Below are 24,058 nucleotides of genomic sequence, written 5' to 3' on the forward strand. Positions count from 1 at the left end.
TCTCAGCTGTATGGTTGTCGTCAATGACTTTTTTTCCGTTATGGACGAATGGTCCTGAGCTGCGGTGGACATTTTTCCAGGTGCTCCTTGTTGCGCATTGTCTTGCCGAATGTCTTGGTGGTTACTGACCACGACCATGCAGCATGGAATATTCACCATCAACTAAATCGGTCGTGAAAACCTTACTGTATTTTCAGAATAATTGCTAATCACTCTAAGAATTGAAATATTCGTCTTCTTAACAAGGCGAACTCTCTGACACATTAAAACAGAACACCAGTCAGGTGGACACGTCGCGGAAGATTTCTTGCACCAAACATACCCAGTTCGAGTTTGTGACAAGAAAAAGAAGAATAAGTGACGTGTGGAATAATCGGATCTACTGCCGGATGTTTGTGTCGCTCTGGCACAATATTTCGGCCACGTGAAACACCTTACAAGCAGCGCCAGGCGGGCGCGGACGGCAAAGAGAGCGCCCAGCACCCTCTGGGCATAAATACTGGACAACATCCTCCAATACGGCAGTCTCAGGTAGCACCCGAAGAAGGCAACGAGTTACGTGGCCGAAATATTGTGCCAGAGCGACACAAACATCTGGCAGTAGACCCGATCATTCCACATGTCAATATCTCGCCGGGAAAGCCTGAAGAGTTACAAGAAGAATAAGTGCTTGGGTTTCCGCTGAGGGCGAGGTCATTAGGGTCGAAGCACAGGGAAACTATGGCAGGTATTCGGCAGTGCCCTTTTGAAAGAAACCATCCCGGCATGAACCTTAAGCGATTTTGGGAAATCACAGAAAACCTAAGTCTGGATAGCCGGACGTGGATTTGAACCGCCCAGCGTTTTACCACTGCGCCACGATCCCGAGCTCGTGCTCGCTCTGTGCTGACACAAGTGTTGACGTGACGTTAAACACCGATATTCCTTCGTTTAGTTTGTGCAGTGTAAGGCAGCAAGTAGTTGATCTTCCGCTTCTGGAGAAGCGCGCCAGGTTTCTAACAGACGCGCCCGGCCGTCTGATCACGGTGAGCCCCCAGCTCCCAGCTGTCCGCCCAGGCGCGCACCTGCCCTGAGGCTCGAGGCGTCAGCTGCCTCAGACCGAGGGCATCGCTCCAGCCACCAGCGCCCTGACCACCACCACGCGCCACAACAACTCTCTCCCATCCAGAGGAACGCACCACGCACACACACACACACACACACACACACACAACCTGGTACCTCGAGATACAAGTCCGAAGTGACGTCTTCCAGTGGGACTATAGTTTAGCGTGGGTAGAATAAACCTATATGCGAAAACTTCTGTACGCTTTGGAAGATCCACTCTGAGAGAGACCAGACCCAAATCATTTAGCCTACTATTAGATCCTCCGTTGTGTACAATGATAAATGCGTTTCAGATTTGCCAAAATCTGCTAATAGTTTACCTCTGAGCTTCCCTCAGGTGGCAATAAATAATTCAGTTTATTCTGTGGTAGTTTCATGCAATACTGCATCGTCGTTGTCGTCCCCACCCCCACCCCCTCCCCCGCCACCACGATTCTTTTCCTGTTAACACGATGTGGACCTGTCTTTGGAAAAACTTCCCAAAAAGGGTCGTCACTTTGATATTAAGACATCGGTCTCCCACTCGGCACGAGCGTTGTTCCCCATGGTTTCTCAAGTCTCTGGCTGTATGTCGCAAATACGGTGAGAGTGACAACGAGTTTATGATGCCAGATCGAATAATCAAATGTCAAACAACAGGGATGACTGGAATCGTAACTAGTGGCAAAACCCTGCGGAAATCCCGTACACTGCGCAAAACAAGTCTACGAACTGGGGCCGCACTCATACTCAGCGGACACGAACCACGACTAAGTGATTACTATTACAGAGGTATTGTTTGTATCGGCCAGAGAAGTTGTGCCATGGTACAAACACAGCAATGCGCGTGGACGGGGCTAATGCTGTAATTTCCCGCTTAATGGCCGTCGACAGGCACGAAGTAACAATAAAGAAATTGTAATCACACTGTAGAAAAGAGAGGCTGAACACAGCAATTAACACTAACATTTACTAGATTGCTTCGCTAGACTCACAGCAGGGTGGTAAGCGAAACAATAGATGGGAAATTACAGAACTGATGTGGTAAGAATACTGGATGAAAAGTCACGGACGAAAGTTTTGCAACTGACGTCGAGAAGGAGTAAGTTATTCTAGAAGGGCACTTGCAGGTAAAGGGACATCAGCTTTATTTCGATCTGTTTAAAACGTTAATCAAATTGGTTCACGAAGGCCTATAAACATTTTACAGTGCGTTGTGCTGAATGTTCTAAATGTTTCCTGTTAGCATGTGAAAAACAGACAAAGGAACTCGGCACTTTAAAAAAGTTTTTGATAGGTGCATACATTGGGAAGCTAAGTGGCTTATCACTTGAATTCATTCATTACTTGCACCAGTTGATTCTACGTGCCAGTCACGAAATTTCACAGCTGAGCAACTTGGGACCAGGGTTAATACGTGTATTGGACTGCTATCCAGCCTTCAAAACCCCTCGGGCCATCCCTACTTCGCTTTTGCGTAAATTATTTCAGACGAATTCCAGGAGAAAGTGTTCCATCTCTGATTATCTTGACGTCGATGGCCCATTAAACTTTACCTGCCCTTTAACTTAAATCTCACGAATTTCAGTACTTGTTCGGTCTTTTGATAATTTTATAATTACTTCTCCCGTTTTTGTCGTTTTATTTCTCTGCAGCGTTAGCTCTCCGTCTGTTGACACTGAAAGATTTAAAATGAGTTCGACGACTTCGATAACCACCCAAGGTTTTCACAGCAAAATTGCCATTGTTTGAAGTTATGGACAGAGTTAGATACTTACAGGTCTCGGGTCTACGGAGTCTGCTTAAGGAGAAGGTGCTCCGTTGTATCTGCAAGGGATTCGCACACGATAATTTGATCAGGGTTACCCTGACAACACTTTACGCACCTCGTTACCGAACAAGTAAATACTTTTTCCTACCATTCTGTTAACGAACAGGTTTTAGAAGAATGAAGGCTTCAATTTATTTGTGATGTGGACAGGTGTCACTATGGAATGCTGACGAAGCGTAATTCATCCACGAATGAAGACTCTTAGGTAAATCAGTTCCGATCAAGACATGAGTATTGTTGAGCTGTCTTGGACCATTACCAAAATGGATTAACGTCTGACATTCAAAAACGATTGCGCTAAATTTTTAGAGCCACCCTTCGCCCAGGAGTAAAGGAAACGTATTACTTCCATATTACTGCTTCGGAAGTGTACGTTCTCCGTTCTTAGATAAATAGGATAAGAAAGTACTGATCACTGCTACTTAACGTTCGGTGACTAGCGGAATACTGATGTAGGTGTGAATGTACTGTTTTTATAGTTTCTATGATCTATTCCGCTTAGTGAAAGCTAGCGATAAAGAACGCGCTGGCACTGGAATGCACTCGCTTCGATTAATGTTCACGTATTCTCCATTTATTTGCATGTAGAGCGTTTGCCGAACACATTGATAGGCCTTAAAAAGTAGAGGGCGTCGACGGAAACAGTTTGACGCTTGGAATCGCTCGTTGCGATTATGCGGCGCACGGCGAAGACATTATCTCTCCCACGCCGGGTATCGGAAAGTGCCGCGCAACGGCGGTGACGTCATCGCGTGTCACCGGCCGCGGCTGGCGGCTCCTTTGGCGCCGCAGACACTTGTCGAAACAATCGATTCTCTCGCCTCCGCGCAGCGCACAGCCGGATTCGCTGCATTGCCCACGCCCCGCAGCCGCAGCCGCCAGAACCGGGTTAACGAACCCGCACTGCTGCGACGCAGTGCCAGCTGACGTCACGTGGAGGACATCCGCCTCTGGCTGGACCAGCGCCACCACCAAGATATAGTGCCTAGGAAACGGACCTACTGTAGTTTCTAATGATGAGACACGCTGAAGCGTAAATAGCTACCGGTGTTTGTCGAAGATTTGTCATAGAATCTGTAGTGTTCGCACGATATACATTAATAACGTGACAAAATTTGTAATTCTCCGAGGCTGTTTGTCGACGATGCAGCGATCCACAGATGGTTGACAGCGCTATAATATTATCACGGAGTGCAGAACAGAGTTCGAGACCAAGATTGACAAGTGACATTTAACATAAATAATGTAACCCGATGCGTGTAAATAAACAAGAAGACCCGATACGACTTGAGTACATGATCGGTATTCAGTCCCTGTAATTAGACGTAATCGTCAAGTATCTGGTATTATGACTCTGCACTAGATAGCAGGAGTATGAATCCAAATGATCTCGGATTCAGTGCTTGAAAATTCCTATTACGAAGGCTATTCGGAAAGTAAGGAACCATAGGTCGCGAAATGGAAACCACAGTGAAAATCAAAACTGTTTTATTTGCAACAGTTAAATACAACCTCCAGATAATTATCTCCACAGTCACCGATCCGACTTAGACGTTTGTCGTAGCGTTGTACCAACTTTCCAATGCCCTCGGTATAGAAGGCAGCCGCCAGTGCTTTCCGCCAATTCTCTACGCTGGCCTACAGCTCGTTGTCTGTGCCAAAATGTTGTCTTCATAGCCAGCGGTTCATGTGAGCAGAGATGAAACTCAGAGGGTGACAATTACGGGCTGTATTGTGGGTAATCTCACATTTCCAATTGAAAACGATGCAGGAGCTTCTTCGTTGCCCCTGCAGAATGCGGCTGAGAGTTGTCTTGAACACGAAAACGCACGACAGTTATGTAATGTTGGCTGCATAGCTTCAGGCGAAATTTCTCACCAGGCCCTCGTACTAGGCGGGAGACACTGTTGTTCTAGGTATCTTTATGTGCTCCCTGTGTGCTCAGAACTAAAAAGAACGACGTAACGTGGTCGACGGGCATACTAGAGCCACTGCCCAACACACCTGTGCAATACGTCATCGGATGTTCACTGTGGTTTCCATTTCGCGACCGATCGTTCCTTACTTTCCGAATAACCGTCGTATTTTTGTCCGACCATTTCCGCTTATTTCGCGTCTGGCACTGTTTGATGACGTGAGAAATTCTGAACTCCACCGTGTTTCGGAATCCACGTTAAAATGTAGGTCGGCCTATATCTGGCTGAATACTGTAACAGTAAGGGTCTTTTCTGCCAAATACTAGGCGAGCTGATAGCTCAGTACTGGTACTAAGTCAGACGGTTTTACGAATGAATTCTAGTAATTTAAAAAATGAGATCCGAATTCGTCACAGTTTGTTTAAAATGCGAGACTAACACAGGAAGACAAATAAGTGTAAAAATTATTAAGTATAGGTGAAATATACGTTACATGTTAGAACCCAGAAGGGTCCTTCTAAACTCCTGGATCGATTTCCAACAAAACTGGTGCACGGGTATCTGGAAAGACTTAATGTTGGTGTGAGAACCACCAGTTTGCTATTGGGATGGGGATGATAAGGTAGTGATGGAGAGAGTAGGGGGAGGAGGAGAGAGATGGACAGAGTAGATGGGAAGGAGTAGAGGGAGAGAGAAAGGGAAGGGGAAGAGGAGGAGATGAACAGAGAGAGGGGAGGAGGAGGTGGACAGAGAAAGGAAAGAGGAGGAGATGAACAGAGAGAGGGAAGAGGAAGAATGGACAGGCGGAGCGGGAAGAAGGAAATTGACAGAGAAAGGGAAGAGGAGATGAACAGAGAAAAGATGGAAGAGGAGGACAGAGGGCTGAGATAGGAGGAGATGGGCGAGAAAGGGGGAAGGAAGAGATAAACAGAGGAAGGGGAAAGAAGGAGATGGAATAACAGAATACTGGAATAATTACATACCCGTGCAACTCCAGGTGCTCCGAAGTTCCGTACAGGTGTAAACATTCCTAATAGGTCGCTCGGTTGTAGCCACCAGATAAGCGTTAGAAGTAATAGCGTTCAGGTCCTGATCCTGGGCGTCCAAGGTCCGTGATACTGTAGACCAGACGGTAGAAGAGACATTGGAAGACGAGAGAAGTACGGTAATTCCGTCTGTGAACGGACCTCGAGAAATTACTTACTTCTTGGAAAAAGAAGGAAATGACGGTTAGAGAAGGACGCAGTTATTCATTGATGTACTCTTGCGTTCCTTGCATATTTTTTCGTGCTTACTTTATGAGACAAATGTCTACTAGCTAATTCTAGCTGAAGATGATGTCGCAATGTACGAAACATTGTCGTGCATAACTGCCAGTAAAGTTACTTGTGTGTGGAGGTGGCAGCCGTACGCAACTCCGTGCTCCATTTTCCTTACTTTTTTTTTTATCGGGGACCAAGTTCTCTGTAGTTACCAACAGTTAGCTTCTTTGACGAACTGACGAAAGAAACTGCAGACGGAGCGCTCAGACGCGAGGATCCCGACTCAATTTATAGCCCCGCGCAGTCGGCGCTGCGGCAGCAGCGGCGGTCGCGTACGGGTTTCGCAAGCGCTCGCATACGAATGTGTAACGACATACAGGTTTCCGCCCGTATAGCGGGGCGACCCGCTTTCCCGAGCGGCGCCATAAAAATACCAATATATTTTATGTTATTCCCTTTAATTTGCAGTTGCATTAGCCGCCAGTGTCATTATGCGGGAGCCGTCAGTGTTCGCCCGTGGCGGCAGTCTCCACTCCGCCCGACTGCCGGGCTCTCGAACAGATCCCACGAGTACACAGCCAGCCGGCCACAACTGCGTGCGGCCCGGCCGGGCAGAGATCTCTATCGGCCTTCTCCGTATTCGGAAATTCTGTTACGCGCCGGCCGGCATTCGAATATTTTTGCCTCCATTTCCGAGCAATCGATCACGATACAACAACGAGACGGGGAGTATTATATTTTCTTTCCTTTTTCTCTGTTTCCTTCTCTCTATTTTTTCGTCCGACAGTCTCGCCAATTATACGGACAATATCTCGCCGCCTGCGCCGCTCTACAACTCCACAAGTCAATAAAATTTTACGGCGGAAAGGTGAGCTTTATGTCAGCTGCCGCGGGGTATGTTTGTACGATTTTAACTGCGGCGAGCTCGTGTCGTAATGCCAAGGCACGGGCGCGGTCCAGTCGGGACTTCTTTCTTTTCTTCACTTCTCGAGGCTCTGTTTGTGTGTGTCCAGAGCATTTGTCGATGGGGCAACACAAGCGGCAGTATTCATTAAACGACTATCGCGCGCGCTCGCCCCCAAAAATTCTACTCCGTCCCCACACACACACACACACACACAAACACAAGTCTTTTGTTTCGCGCGCGGGCGTAGATTTTTATCGCCGCTCCGGGAGGAATGTTACGAACGAGCCGACTCGGAAAAAGGCGGCTACTGTTCGAGATTAAATGATTGGAGTCAGATTTATAGTACGAGCTGAATTTTAAGCAGGCAGCCGCCCGTGCGAGGAAGATGGATTGTAATAAGCACGAACCGCCGCGGAGAGGACAGAAGCCGCTATCTCGATGTGGCGCAAGAGCGCCGGCTGGAGGATCAGATATTGGGAAAGCTTTAGGCGCGATATTGTCACGGAGCGGCCAAATGGTGAGTAATAACACCGCTTATTTGTAGTAGTTTGAAGTTGTTCCAGGTATCGAGTCCGGGCGGCTCACATCTCTCGAGTTTGAGTTCTGCAGATGTGAGATGGCCGTAGCTTTCTACTGCAGAGCATTTCAGGGGCAACTGTTTCCGTCGGAATTCAAAACATCCTAACCTTGCCAGTATATGGAAAAAAATTGTGATCATTTTTCACCGTACATTGGCCTACTAAACTTAAGTGCAGAATACGTCTAGGAGGGTTCGCTTGCCTAGTAGCCTACTTGAAACGGAGAAGGAATTAAAGAGTTGAATGCCTCGTCAATGCTGAGCTTATAAGAGATGTAGCATTAGATCTGTTTGGGAGGGATACATAAATTAGTCCTCAACCCTTATGTTATATAAAACAACATCTCAATATCTTACTAGGCAGGGGCCTGTAGGAGGTGATATATCCCGTCTTCAGGATACATTTGATCTCACTTAACGTTAGTTCCAGTGCAGCTTAGCATTTATCACATGCAAAAGTCAGATCCACAGGTCAACGAAGTGATAAGCGGGTCCAAATTTTGCCAAGGTTGTTTCGAGCATGCTGCAGTAGTTTCGCTGAGAAGCCGTTACACATCCTCCATACATTTACGTTCTCTGTCCATACGATTTCGATATTTTGGAGCCCTGAAGAAGGACGCTCGCTTCTCATGATTTGCTTCGGAGCAAGTGATGCACGCTTGGATAAAATAGGGGTTCCGTAGGCAACCGAAAATATTTTTCCGTGAAGACACTGACAGTCTTGTCTCACAGTGGTATAAATGTATTAAGAGATTACTTTTGAAATAATAAACAGTTTGCTTACTTTTTTCCATTTGTCTCGTTCTCGCTTACCTGCAGTGTGGATGTATCTCTGAACGAAAGTTTTTTTTCTTTATTCCTCATCCTCACTAGGGTGACGTTTGAATACCAGCTGATGTTACGAAATAATACTAAGTATACTGGTGGCCATAATACACGATAGTTTCTTTTAAAACGTAAAAGACATAATGAAAGAACCGCGCTTTTTCCATTTTTATCGAAAGTCACTCAGCTGAACAGGCCCTTTCAGTATAGGCCGATTCACATGTGACGTAAGCAGGAAGAATACGAAACATACGGAGTTATTTCACGCTTTTGCCTTACAGAAGCCAGTGCAACATTTGGAAAATGTATGAGGTACTTCATTCCGCCTCCGTACCTGAGAGGTCAGCGTGGCTGACAGCCGTGAGGAGTCCCGGGTTCGATTCCCTGTATTGCCAGGGATTTATCCTCGGTGGGAGGGCTACAACGGGGTACACTCAATGTCGTGACGCCAATTGAGGAGCTACTAGACCGACTTGTAGCGGCCCCAGGTCTGCTAACACGACGAAGGCCGGGATTGCGATGCACTGGTCCCCACACCTCCGCATATACATGACGCCATTGGATGATGGATGACATGGTAGCCTGTCGGCCCTTCTGCGTCCAGAACGGTAATGCTTACGAGTTATTTCTAAGGGTTGATTTACACAAAGTCTGTAGAACAGTTGCAAGATATGAGGAATCCTGTGTGGTGTGAGTCACGGGGGAAGAGGAAGCTAGCCTGACGCTGGGGACAGGGCAGACGGGGAGCCCGCCGGGACAGGTGGGCGCAAGCGTCCTTTTGCGGTCCCTTTCAATAAAACCGGCAGCCGAACCTCAAAGAGCGTCGCCGCCTATAAATAGCGTCGCGGCGCCCCGCGCATGCGCCATGCCGCCTTGTTTACCTCGCGTTTACTGCCCACTGCGCTGCCGGCTCACCGCAGACGTCGTAATGCCCGGCTGCGGCGCCGTCTCCACAAGGCGTCTTTATTAGCGCTCCGTTAGTCGCTGTACGGGGCATCGCCACTGTGGCTGCTTTTGCCTGCGATGTGCGGCTAGTAGACTCGTACAACTACCCTCACGGTACTAGAGCCGCTGGCGCATTGCCTGCGATCCGCAGCGACCTAAGTCGTCGACTTCACTCTGTATTCATGTAAACAAATACACCCACACATACACCTTTCAAATTTTTGTCTGGGACATATTGTGTCAGCTTCAAATTAAAAGTTGTACTTATCCACCGGTTCTGACCAAGATTTTCTAGAGCTTTCCCTCTGTTGCAAGGCAAACTCCGAAACTGGATATTTTTGTTGTCGCCTTCAGTCCGAAAACTGGTCTGATGCAGCTCTTCATGCTACTCGACCCCTTGCAAACCTCTGAATCTCCGAATAAGTACTGCAACTTACATCCTTCTGAATCTGGTTACTGTGTTAACCTCTCGGTCTTCTTTTACAACTTTTACCCCTCACACTTCCCTCCAACGATGCCTCAAAAAGTCGCCTATCAACCGATCTCCTTGTTTAGTCAAGTTGTGCCGCAAATTTCTTTTCTCTGCAAGTCTGTTCAATACCTCCCCATTAGTTACGTTACCTATCCATCTAATCGTCAGCATTCTTCTGTAGCATCACATTTTAAAAGCTTTTGTTTTGTTCTTGTCTAAACTGTTTATTGTCCATGTTTCACTTCCGTACATGGCTGGACTCCAGACAAATACCTTCAGAAAAGATTTCCTAACACTGAAATATATATTCAGCGTTAATAAATTTCTCTTCATCAGGAACGCTTTTCTTGCCATTGCAGTCCAAATCTTGTGACCTCCCTACTTCGGCCATCACAAGTTATTTTGTTACCCAAGCATCAAACCATTTCCTATTTCAAGCGTCTCGTTTCCCAATCTAATTCACCGGCTCTCCTGATTTAATTCGAATACATTGCATTATCCTAGATTTGCTTTTATGGTGTTCACCTTGTATGTTTTTCGAGACGCTGTCCATTCAACTGATCTAATTCCTCTGATGTCTCTAGTGCAATTACAACGTCATTGCCAAACCTCAAAGTTTTTATTTCTTTTCCCTAATTTATAATTTAGTTTCCAGATCTTTCTCTTGTTTCCTTTACTGCTTGCTCAGTGTATAGATTGAGTTAGATCGGGAATAGGCTGCAATCCTGTCTCACACCCTTCTCAACCCTTGCTTCCTTTTCATGCCCCTCGGCTCTTATAACTGCCGTCTGGTTTCAGTACACGTTGTAAACAGCCTTTTGCTCCCTGTATTTTATCCCTGCTAACTTCAGAATTTCAAAGAGAATTTTACCTCTCAAATATTCCATGGGACTCTCTGCCTCCCTCCCTCCTCCCCCCCCCCCTCTCTCACTCCCCCTCTCTCTCTCACTCACTCACTCACTCGCTTTCTATGTGCCCTCTACGCCCCAACTCGCCTGGTATTTTGTTGAAAAGATCTCGACTTTACAGTGTGTCAGAACTCGAACAGTCCCCTTTATTTTTGAAGGTATAAAATGAACACTATTTTTAAAAAATTGAAAAAGATCGTAGCCAAGACGTGAGACTTCATTCTTTATCCACATAAACAAATGTACTTACACATACACTAGGCTTCCATGATTTCATCTGTTGATGCTTCTGGATTAAATTAAAAATAACGCCCACTCCCAGTTCTGACTAAGATTTTATAGATCTTTTCCAGTTTTCTAATCAAAGTTCCAGAACAGGACATCCTCTCTCACTCAGTCTCAATTGGGACTCGGCAGCTGATACGTCATAACTCGGTCTGCTCTGCCTTTGGCTAGTGAATGAAACGCTTTTTTTTTATTAGTTTAGAAACACTTCCACGATGTGAGCTTTCACTGTGCAACGATTTAGTCAAGCACGTCCCCTATCCTTTTCCAGTGTTTATATTGACAATATCATTCATAAATGGTTTTTTTATATTAAAGGTCTCGTCAATTACTGATAATTTCAATTCCACGACGCTGCTACTTCCTGATAATCAACTTATAATAGGAACGCATGAATCACAGTTTCAAATTGCATTACATGACTTAAATCGGTCTTAAATACGAAGTGAAAATTTCGACTGATGAAACAAAAGTGTTGGCAATTTCAAGGACTGAAACCCCTAAGAGCCAAATTTATTATAGATGGGCAAATAACCGAACAGAAGCGAGAGTTTAAGTATCTTTGTGGTAATTTTAAGTTTTTATCATATCACATAGTGCATAGCTAAAATTGGCCAGATTCAGACATTTCTCTGGAATTATACAACATGTCATCTGTGTCGGCCTAAGAAACCGAAGGCAGCTACATGACTTAATAAAATATGAGTCAGAATATTAATAATAGTTTCTTGTCTCTTAAATTATGTCACATTCTGTCAGGCACCGCCAAAATGTTTAAGGTGTACAGTGCAATGTGAAGAGAATTTTATGACAACAGAGATAGCTTTATTTACAGGGCTATGCAGAGACACGAAATGCCTGATCTTTTTGAGAGTGAGCTTCGGTAACAAGACAGGTCAGTACTGGAGGCGGCCTGAACTGACAGTTTGCACAGCGATAGAACAATGCATCATTTTGTGAATCAGCCGCTAGAGAGAGAGAGAGAGAGCCAGGCCAATACCAGAAAGTGACAGATCTCTAACACAAAACGTACCACTTCTGTTTCAGTTTCTTCAGCATTCCGCAATTCGCAAGGAGCGTTAAAGCTTATTTCGTGGAAACGATACGCAACTTTCCTACCATGCAGCTTCAGTTTAAAAGTTGTACTTTTCCACCGGTTCTGACCAAGATTTTCTAGAGCTTTCCCTCTGTTGCAAGGCAAATTCCGAAACTGGATATTTTTGTTGTTGTCTTCAGTCCGAAAACTGGTCTGATGAATTATGTCACATTCACATGCAGATAAATTGTCAACCAAAGTTGCCATTGTCGAGGGTGGTCGATGACAAACGGTGCTAGTGAATTAAGAAAAACTTGCTTATAAGAAGCAGTAGATGAAACAGGAACCTCACTGTATAAACGTTTATCTTTCTTGCCGTTGCTGAAGAAGAAGAAGAATTAGGACCGGCAGTGACTTCTTGCCACCTAAATAACTTTCCTTCTACAAATCGTGCGTCTCGAATTTCGTCATTTACAACGTCACGGTGGTGCGGCGATTGTACAGAGAAAATCAGAATGCCGTAGACTCAAGTTTCCACGTGCAATTCAAGCCGTAAATGCGAAAATGTCTGAAACAACTTTACAGTAATAAAGGGGTAGCGTATATTACGAACTGGCAACTGTGTATCAAGAAACTGGATGGAAATTTACTCATTTGTTCGTCTTCGAAGAAAAAAGAAACGCTTATGTCGGCTTTTACACCAACCCTCCGCTCGTGACAGTATATACGTTTATATGTGGCATGACTTGCTGTTTAAATAATAACAACGTTTGCGGGTGCCCTATTTCCAAGACGACGGACAAAATGGACAAAATAAGAATAATGTTTATTACAATATACAATGATGAAATTAAATAAATGCTTTCAGTGAAATGCGGTTTTGTTAGTATTCATGATTTATTGCATACAATAACAACTAGTAATACTGAAACGCTGTTTTTTACTAAAAATGTATCTTACTAAAAGAAAAATTTCCTCGAAACAGAGATCTCTCTCTTCAGCACCATCGCCCAGATTTCTTTCTTTTTTTTTTTTTTTTTTTTTGCTTTCTCTTTCAAATACGAAAAATTACGTTTATGAAATTTTACCTCTTGATGACCTTTATCACGCTTCTTATAAGAGATGCAGTATCATGGAAATCCGTACAAAAACGTTTCATGTTATGTTTCTATTCGCTCGCGTATCAAGTGATGTGTGTTCTATGTGTCATTGGTTTTTACCGTTTGTGTACTGCATCTCTGAGGCAGAAATGAGGAACCGTCCCGGCATTCGTCGGGTAAAGAGGTGTGCAAAACGGCCGAAGATTTATTTCCAAGCTTATCAACGGGCCAAACCACTGATCGTTAGTACGTGTGGCTGTTTAGAGCAGGGTCTGGCCATGTACCTCTTCTCGAAACTAACACTTGTTTGCATTACGTTGCTCGACCTGGAACAACATAGAGAACCTCTATAGAAAAGGGGGGGGGGGGGTTGGTAGAAGCAAGGTTGCGATACGTATAACAGACAACTGTATCTATGGCTACATTTAATCTCTGGCAGCTCACTTTGATTAACGTAGTGGAGGTTATTTTTTGTTATCATTGCCCCACGAAAAAAAGTAATTTTACCAGTTATTTGTCCGTTCCAAATAAATATGTACTCAGTGCAATAAAATGTACCTTAAGTTGAGCATGGCCAACATTCTCGCCGTTTTGGTGTGAGTATTATTGCTTTCCGGAAAACTCAGCTAATGTGACTGTAATCGTAGCCATTGTAACAATTACACACAGTGAATACTTTACTATCTTTACATAAGTAAAATGAACGATTTTGCATTTAATACTCAATTCAACTGAAGTTAAAACGATTTTTCAGTGACAGTATGCGGGAGAACTGAATAGAAAAGAAAAATTACCATAATTTTGGTTCTGGGTTCTCAGCCATTTTGAAAAAATTTTCACTTGTCTAGTGATTTAAATTTACTTTAGGGAGCGTGCATTTTATTAAAAAATAGTAAACATGTTGCATTTGTTACTTATGTGTATATATATTAGTGTTGCTTTTTGGGGAGGATACTGCAAATACTACATCTCTGGTTCGTTGATTTTTCGCAGCTCGTTGTCCTTTCGCTGTCGAAGAAACGCGCTCATGCCCTACTTCAATCAGCAACTTTGCCCTCGTCGGGATACGAACCAACAGAACGACTTAGACGAAGCGGGCAACCCGTTCCACCACCAGCTCGCGTACGTTGACTTTTCTAAATTTTCTTGCCTAAAGTTGTTTTTACTTGTTTCTGCACACAAACGCCAAGCGAAAATGCGCAGTTGTGTTCATTATAACGGACGGAAGTCGTTCTGTAATCTGAGACCGTACATGAATGTAATAAACCTTCACCAACTGTTAGATACTGCTTTTATGAAACAACTTTGCATTTCTTGGTCATTGCAGATCGAGCGGATTGTTTCCTTTCCATTCACGGGTTCGGAAACAAACGATTTCCACACTGCAGACCCAGTGTAACAGTGTTAGTACAACTAGTTTAAAAAATGGATTCTATTAAGGACGCTATTTCGAGACAAATACCCCAGTCCGGTTCGGAAATTCTTAAATAGGACTTTTGATCAGTTAATGTGCGTATTGGTAAACCGTTCATAAACATGGTAAATAACTACAATTAAAAATATTTTCTTCTGTTGGAAGCATGTAAGTCAGCACATTAAAAATAAACGTGTAGCGCTGGCTGTCCAATGCAGATCCAACTGGCATTCGAAATCGGAGGCAATTCATCGATAATGGGTGAAAGCCGTTGAATATTCATTTGCCAGGCTTGTTTATATGTCCCCTCTCTGTCCGTTATAAGAGCTCAGCTGAACTGAAAAGAAAGTCACAATCATTTTAGACAAAATTTATTAGCCTGAGTCGTTATACTGATGGTCAAATTAAGGCGTAATGCGCGCAATTATTTATGAGAAATAGCTCGCTTGTTAGCTGTAGCAGTGCATGTTGACTGTAGTAGTAATTTTCTCCCCATTTCACCGGCTCTCTTCATTTCTTTATTTCTTTCCCGTTTTCCTTTGCTCACCAACATATATTCGCTTTCACCACCAGCACAAACCGACGAGAATAACGAAAGGCAGGCTTCAGACGAGAGCCGCATTTAGAAAACGAAGAGATACGTGCAGCATGTATGCTATTCTTAAGTCTGTTTATTTTATTGTCAAATTGCGTACGGTTGCGAAAGACGTGGTAATTCAGAAATGGAGCAGACATGTTTACTTTGAAGATAAGCCTAAAACTTCGAGCGAAAGAATTTATGTTCTCGATGATGAATCTATCACTACCACTAATATTCATTACTTAACCACTATTGCTAGAACTCTGTACTCTTCCATAACTCGTCATACCTAACATACCGTATCGCTGAGCTCATCACACTACGTCTGAAAGCAACTACTACATATGCATGGTAGTATCAGTGATCTTTAATTAATTGTGTTCATTGCAGTGAACGGAAATTGTTCTGTAATTTGAGACCAATCGGTCTTGAATCTAAAAATTACAAGAAAAATTTAAACCATCACAGATAACACGTCCTAAATATTACAGTGTTGTACTGAATTCTATCCTGTACTTGAAAACATATAATTACTCTATTAACAAACTGAAAATTACAACACTAATAGACTAGAAGATGAGTTTGAGACTACAATGCTTTAAAAGGCATCTTGGTATTGAAGCTGGTATTTCTGTGTTACCAAAGCAATGAGGTACTTTAAAATCTGTAATTCGACCTGGGATCAGAACCAGCGTGTCATTTGTCATTACAACGTATTCATAGGTTTATCAGAGGTGGAAGACACATAAAAAGCTATTGGCAGTGATTGCGTATTCACTTCCGTCGGTTCGTGCTAGTGTTTGTATTTTGTTTTACTTATTTTCCCTAAAAAAAAATAGGCCCATTAACTGCATTCTCCTTCTGAAAGTGATTCATTCGCTTTCCATTATTACTTCTTCAGCGTGGTTATTGTGATGTCAAATTAGTTTCTCCTTTGTTTTAAACGTGTAACAAATATTATTTACACTATTTTAGCAGTAGTTCTAAGAAAACGTATCTTCTGCACTTCGAGGAAATATTTTAAAGCTAACTAGGAGTCCCCTCTGATATTTTGTTTTCGTCTAAAGTGTTCATAGGGTTCGAACGAAAATATTAATGTAACCAATAAGCAAAATCTTTTCTTTGGAATTTGTACCTTTTTCTGGGAAATATGTGTTATTGTGTGAAAAATAAAACGTAACTGGGGTGAAAAGCTAAGCTCTAATAACCATGGTTTGTTATGAGAAGCTACGAATTAAACAAGTGTCCAGTCTAAATGAGTTATTATCAACCATAACGACTTCTTTTAAATTCTCAAGAACTGTCTTACAGAGATCTAAGGAATACGATTCTTTGTTTTACATTGTCAAGAACTATCTTATAGAGATCTGTGGAATAGGACTCACATAATTTAATGAATAAAATCAGTTCAAATTAAAATACGCAAAAATTCTACAACGTTTTTGTATATGCATGAATATTGATATTCTTTGCTGGATGGGTCATTCTATTCCAAACATACCATTGTTAATTCTGCCTTCTGAATGCTAAAATTTCCCTCTGTTTCAATCTCTTTTCAGTATGTAATCACGTCGGTGACAGGTCTTCTCGTTTCTAAAGTGATTCTCCGAATTAGTTATATATAGATTATACAGCTCCTCCCGAGTTGAAAAGAATTCGTTGGATAGGGAGGGGGATAATGTAAGCCAAATTCAGTGATGCTTCAGAATTGGCTCGTTTTCCAACTAGATCAAGTGGACCATTGCCCTACTTCTACAATCCACATACATTGAAGAGCCAAAGAAAGTGGTACACCTGCCTAATGTCGTGTAGGGCCACCGCAAGCACGCATAAGTGCCGCAACACGACGTGGCGTGGCCTCGACTAATGTCTGAAGTAGTGCTGGAGGGAATTGACACCATGAATCCTGCAGCGTTGTCCATAAATCCGTAAGAGTACGAGGGGGTGGAGATCTCTTCTGAACAGCAGGTTGCAACGCATCCCACATGTACTCAATAACATTCATGTCTGGGGAGTTTGGTGGCCAGCGTAAGTATTTAAGTTCAGAAGAGTGTTCCTGGAGCCACTCTGTGGAAATACTGGACGTGTGTGGTGTCGCATTGTCCTGCTGAAATTGCCCAAGTCTGTCGGAATGCACAATGGACATGAATGGATGCAGGTACGTGTTACCTATCGGAGTCGTGTCTAGATGTGTCAAGGGTTCCATATCACTCCAACTGCGCACGCCCCACAAAATTACAGAGCTTCTATCAACTTGAACAGTCCCCTGCTGAGAAACAGGGTCCTTGGATTCATGAGGTTGTCTCCATAACCGTACACGTCCATCCGCTCGATACAATTTGAAACGCCTCTCGTCCGACAGGCAAGATGTTTCCAGTCATCAACAGTCCATTGTCGATGTTGACAGGCCCAGGCGAGGCGTAAAGCTTTGTGTCGTGCAGCCAGCCATTAAGGGTACACGAGTGGGCCTTCGACTCCGAAAGCCCATATCGATGATGTTTCGTTCAATGGTTCGCACGATGATACTAGTTGGACCAGCATAGAAATATGCAGCAATTTGCGGAAGGGTTGCACTTCTGTCACGCTGAACGATTATCTTCAGTCGTCGTTGGTCCCGGTCTTGCAGGATCTTTTTACGGCCGCAACCATGTCGAAAATTTGATGCTTTATTCACGATACACTCGTGAAATGGTCGTACGGGAAAATCCCCACTTCACCGCTACCTCGGATATGCTGAGTCCCATAGCTCGTGCGCCGATTAGAACACCACGTTCAAACCCACTTAATCTTGATAACCTGCCATTGTAGCAGCAGTAACCGACCTAACAACTGCGTCAGACACTTGTCGTATATAGGCGTTGCCGACCGCAGTGCCGTATTGTGCCTGTTTACATACAGGGTGTTACAAAAGGTACGGCCAAACTTTCAGGAAACATTCCTCACACACAAAGAAAGAAAATATGTTATGTGGACATGTGTCCGGAAACGCTTACTTTCCATGTTAGAGCTCATTTTATTACTTCTCTTCAAATCACATTAATCATAGAATGGAAACACACAGCAACAGAACGTACCAGCGTGACTTCAAACACTTTGTTACAGGAAATGTTCAAAATGTCCTCCGTTAGCGAGGATACATGCATCCACCCTCCGTCGCGTGGAATCCCTGACGCGCTGATGCAGCCCTGGAGAATGGCGTATTGTATCACAGCCGTCCACAATACGAGCACGAAGAGTCTCTACATTTGGTACCGGGGTTGCGTAGACAAGAGCTTTCAAATGCCCCCATAAAAGAAAGTCAGGGTTGAGGTCAGGAGAGCGTGGAGGCCACGGAATTGGTCCGCCTCTACCAATCCATCGGTCACCGAATCTTTTGTTGAGAAGCGTACCAACACTTCGACTGAAATGTGCAGGAGCTCCATCGTGCATGAACCACATGTTGTGTCGTACTTGTAAAAGCACATGTTCTAGCAGCACAGGTAGAGTATCCCGTATGAAATCATGGAGGTGAATGGAGGAGGTACAGTACATATTGACGAAACTAAAATGAGCTCTAACATGGAAATTAAGCATTTCCGGACGCATGTCCACATAACATCTTTCCCTTATTTGTGTGTGAGGAATGTTTCCTGAAAGTTTGGCAGTACCTTTTTGTAACACCATGTATATGTGTTTGAAAAAATGGCTCTGAGCACTAGGGGACTTAACATCTGAGGTCATCAGTCCCCTAGAACTTAGAACTACTTAACTTAACTAACCTAAGGATATCACACACATCCATGCCCGAGGCAGCGCCTAGAACCGCTCGGCCACACCGGCCGGCCCTCGTGTTTGAATACGCATGCCTATACCAGCTTCTTTGGTGCTTCAGTGTATCAGCTGCGCCGCAGCTATGACAGTTATATGGGTGACAAGGTATGTCTGGTCGCCGTCTGCACGGTGATACAGACGTCAGAAGGCAGCGGCTGACAGCGAAACTGCCCCTTGTCCGCTGGCGACCACCTGCCGGTCAAGGCTACAACAGGAACCGTTACACCGGCCGGGGAAAAAAAACAGCGCGCAGGCCGGCTTCATTCGCGAGCTTTCTGGGCTGCTCACACAGAAAGGGCCCTAAAAAAGAAAGCGCGACCTCCTACGCCACGTTCCGAGATCGCGGACACCCGCGGTAGGTAGGGAGCGTCCCGTGAGAACTTGCAGACTCTTGTTTTGTTCTCCTTTGCGTTACTATACGGTTCTGTGTCTTCCTCCAGAAGTCTTGCATACCGCTATGGCACCAGTGTGAATTTTAAACTGGAGACAAACCACTTCGCTCTGACTAAACAGTAGCAGTTCTTGGAACGCGAGAATCCAGCCTTCTGCAGTAGGTTCGATATAGCACTGAAAATTCGTAACTTTTGGATGAACTCCGAAATGTAGCAGGTAGTGTTTCTCATAAATTTTCGCCTCCATTCGTACAAAATGGTTCAAATGGCTCTGAGCACTATGCGAGTCGCCTAGAACTTAGAACTAATTAAGCCTAACTAACCTAAGGACATCACACACATCCATGCCCGAGGCAGGATTCGAACCTGCGACCGTAGCGGTCGCTCGGCTCCAGATTGTAGCGCCTAGAACCACACGGCCACTCAGGCCGGCCATTCGTACAAAAAGTAATTAAAACTAATCAATGGGTAAGGCGTTCAGACAGAAAGATGACAGAAAAGTGTAGTTCTGTGTACCACATAGTTATACAACGAGTATTCTAATTACAGATGGTATCCTCGCGTGCCTGCCGACAGAGAAGCGGATGAGGGGTGGGCATGGGAAGGGACTCTATGTAGAAACACTTCGTTTCAAAATTTCTACATTTTTGGCTTACACAAAGCATCAAACGAAACCTAAAGATGTGACCAGTAGCCGAAACACTGATCTTGGTCTTATTACTTCGACACATTGTTCCGCCTTCATTTTTTCATTCAATTCAATTTTTAGCATTCTCTGCGTTATCCACTATCAGTTTCCAATCATGACGTCTTTTGTGAATTAGAACAGTTTTCATTGCCATAGGAATTATTTAATGAGTAATGCAAGTGAGTAAAAACGTGAACAGCAAAATACATCTGCAAAGAATTTCAGTTGAAGTACTCTGCCTACCAAGTGGTTTATTATTTATTCATTTTATTTTGTGTGTCTAGACTATGACGGTCGAGTAATAATAAAACTCGCACGGAATTTTGTTTCTAACATTTACATGATGTTCAGTATTTGTGGCGCACCTTATTACGAAGTGAAAATGAGGGCAACTCGAAGAAAATGGTATAAAAGAGAGCAGAATGTCATGGAAGAGAATCTCCACCTAGTCGTATATTCTTAGGATAGTGACCTGTTTTGAGCGACGATGCAAGTATCACCAAAGCCAGTAGCATCTCTTTCCTTCTTACATGTTGCCGTTTATTTGCGTGTGTTACCTTTTTTGCATATGAAACTGCGGTTTAAAACCACACACCTTACGATTTAGCCGTGGTATCTTCATAGTTGCTTAACGCTAAACAGGTAGTCAATGATTTTCTAAAATATGTTACCATTAACACGGTACGCAAACATTTTAGGCCTAACCGCGACTGCAGAGAAAATAAACTGGAACAGCAAATGCATGTAACTAACCAGCCACATTGTAATTCTCTTGAAGCGTTTCGTTACTTTATACCTCTAGATCAGATGGAATGAATTAGTGTTAGTATATTGTAAATGTTATTTTCTGTGTACAATTGTTGTGCGTTATCTATGGCGCTACATAGAAATGGGAACAAAAACACTGTACCAAAAGTCTAGTTCCAAGAGAAGCCATTACGATCAATTGCATTTTGTTTTAATGTGGAATACTTCAGCTTTAAAGTACTTTCACTTTGCAATACTCTTAGGGCAAGAGAATAACTAGTTTTTTATTATTTTAGTAACGTTTCGGAGTTAGATATGCACTGCTGTAATATGTTTATCCATCTGTCTGCTTTATTCTACTACTATTATTAGCAACTACATAGCAAACAATTATCAAAATGAAATGTGGTGCTATGAAAGAATGGTGAAGGCTAGATCGAATAACAAATGAGGAAGTCCTAAATCAAACTGAGGAAAACAGAAATTCGTAGCACAATTTGACTGGATTGAGGGATCGGTTGATTGAACACATCAGTCTGATAGCGGAAGGAGGGGTGAGGGGTAAATATTATAGAATAAGACCAATTTATAAACACAGTAAACAAGTTCAAATGGATACAGGTTGCAGCACTTACGCAGGGACGAAGAGACTTTCCCAGGATCGACTAGCATGGAGAGCTGCATTAAACTAGCCTTTGAAATGAAGACAACAACAAGTTACGTCAGAAAATTTGTTGTACTTGTTTGTTCTGCCTTTTTCTGTGTATATATAAGTTCTATATAGTCTGAAATTAGATCCTACATGGAATTTTTGTGGATGAAAATGCTCCATGTCACCGGGCCACAAATGTTCGCTGTTGGTTTGCAGAACATTCTGGACAATTCGACCGAATATTTGGACCACCTAGATCGCCCGTAATCGAGAGGTCAGATCGTGCACAAAATCCTGCACCGGTAACACTTTCACAATTATGGATGGTTATAGAGACAGCATGGGTCAATATTTCTGCAGAGGACTTCCAACAACTTGTTGAGACGGTTCCAACCCGAGTTGCTGTACTGTGCCGCCAAAAGGAGATATCCCATTACTTATGTACCTCAATGTGTGCCACTGATGATGGGCCGTATGCCCGAACACCGGTCTGGCAGTTAAATAATTCTACATGCAGCTTATAGTGTACAGCAAGATGGCAGTATTTTACATCTACATCTACATGATTACTCTGCAATTCACACTTAAGTGCTTGGCAGAGGGTTCATCGAACCACAATCATACTATCTCTCTACCATTCCACTCCCGAACAGCGCGCGGGAAAAACGAACACCTAAACGATTCTGTTCGAGCTCTGATTTCTCTTATTTTATTTTGATGATCATTCCTACCTATGTAGGTTGGGCTCAACAAAATATTTTCGCACTCGGAAGAGAAAGTTGGTGACTGAAGTTTCATAAATAGATCTCGCCGCGACGAAAAACGTCTTTGCTTTAATGACTTCCATCCCAACTCGCGTATCATATCTGCCACACTCTCTCCCCTACTACGTGATAATACAAAACGAGCTGCCCTTTTTTGCACCCTTTCGATGTCCTCCGTCAATCCCACCTGGTAAGGATCCCGCGCCGCGCAGCAATATTCTAACAGAGGACGAACGAGTGTAGTGTAAGCTGTCTCTTTAGTGGACATGTTGCATCTTCTAAGTGTCCTGCCAATGAAACGCAACCTTTGGCTCGCCTTCCCCACAGTATTGTCTATGTGGTCTTTCCAACTGGAGTTGTTCGTAATTTTAACACCCAGGTACTTAGTTGAATTGACAGCCTTGAGAATTGTACTATTTATCAAGTAATCGAATTCCAACGGATTTCTTCTTGATCTCATATGGATCACCTCACAGTTTTCGTTATTTAGCGTCAACTGCCACCTGCCACACCATACAGCAATCTTTCCTAAATCGCTTTGCAAGTGATTCTGGTCTTCGGATGACCTTACTAGACGGTAAATTACAGCATCATGTGCGAACAACCTAAGAGAACTGCTCAGATTATCACCCAGGTCATTTATATAGATCAGGAAGAGCAGAGGTCCCAGGACGCTTCCCTGGGGAACACCTGATATCACTTCAATTTTACTCGATGATTTGCCGTCTATTACTACGAACTGCGACCTTCCTGACAGGAAATCACGAATCCAGTCGCACAACTGAGACGATACCCCATAGGCCCGCAGCTTGATTAGAAGTCGCTTGTGAGGAACGGTGTCAAAAGCTTATCTAGAAATACGGAATCAACTTGAGATCCCCTGTCGATAGCGGCCATTACTTCGTGCGAATAAAGAGCTAGCTGCGTTGCACAAGAACGCTGTTTTCTGAAACCGTGCTGATAACGTATCAATAGATCGTTCCCTTCGAGGTGATTCATAATGTTTGAATACAGTATATGCTCCAAAACCCTACTGCAAACCGACGTCAATGATATAGGTCTGTTGTTCGATGGATTACTCCTACTACCCTTGTTAAACACTGGTGCCTGGCGTCTTTACTCTGAAGAAAATAGAAAAAGGGAAACTCGTGTTCAAATGCCGCATATCATGTCTACTGGCCGAGATGGACAGCTGTCGTTAGCTGGTTGGATGTCGGAAGACGAGTGACTCGGAGGTCTGCTGAGGAATGCGTTTCGTCCCGGGGCAGACTCCACGGACACGGAACAGTAACACGTGTGGTGCGGGGCCGGCCCAGCCCGGGGTAGAATTACTAATGCGTGAATTATGCGCACTGGGCCTCTGGCGGACCGATTTCGGAGCCTGGAAATTACACGGCGCAGGCGCCGCCGAGTCCCGCTCTTTGGGGCGAAACAGCCGGGCGCCTCAATTTTATAGGAGAACAGCCGGGAGGTAAGAGAAGGGAGGAGCGCTCGCCGAAACGGGTATCACTGCTGGTCGCAGGAATGTGCTAACTGCCCGACCTCCGCCCCGTCGTTAAGCATCAACCGCTTACTACAATAAAAAAAAAGGTGGGGGGAGAGACGGGGGGGAACAGAGTGTTCCACACTAACAACGTAAAAGCTGATGATAGGCTCAGAGTGGTCCTCTAGTTCGGCTGTTCCACGAGTATGTCGAAGTCTAATGTTGATGGTGTTAGGACAGCAACCAGCCACAAATTTACTTTCAGTTCCTTTATTCAAGCCGGCTGCTGTGGCCGAGCGGTTCTAGGGTCTTCAGTCCGGAACCGCACTGCTCCTACGGTCGCAGGTTCGAATCCTGCCTCGGGCATGGATGTGTGTG

General features: G+C 44.0%; 1 protein-coding gene across 1 annotated transcript in view; it reads left to right on the forward strand.

Annotated features, from left to right (window-relative positions):
- LOC126416867 (dachshund homolog 2-like) overlaps positions 1–24,058 on the forward strand; it is an 879,718-nt gene that overhangs the window by 136,025 nt on the left and 719,635 nt on the right. Inside the window, exon 3 of the mRNA XM_050084750.1 lies at positions 14,144–14,272. Coding sequence (XP_049940707.1) covers positions 14,144–14,272 — 129 coding nt within the window. The remainder of the gene's footprint in view (positions 1–14,143; positions 14,273–24,058) is intronic.

Source organism: Schistocerca serialis, chromosome 8 (genome assembly GCF_023864345.2).
Source record: "Schistocerca serialis cubense isolate TAMUIC-IGC-003099 chromosome 8, iqSchSeri2.2, whole genome shotgun sequence".
Lineage (NCBI taxonomy): Eukaryota > Metazoa > Arthropoda > Insecta > Orthoptera > Acrididae > Schistocerca > Schistocerca serialis.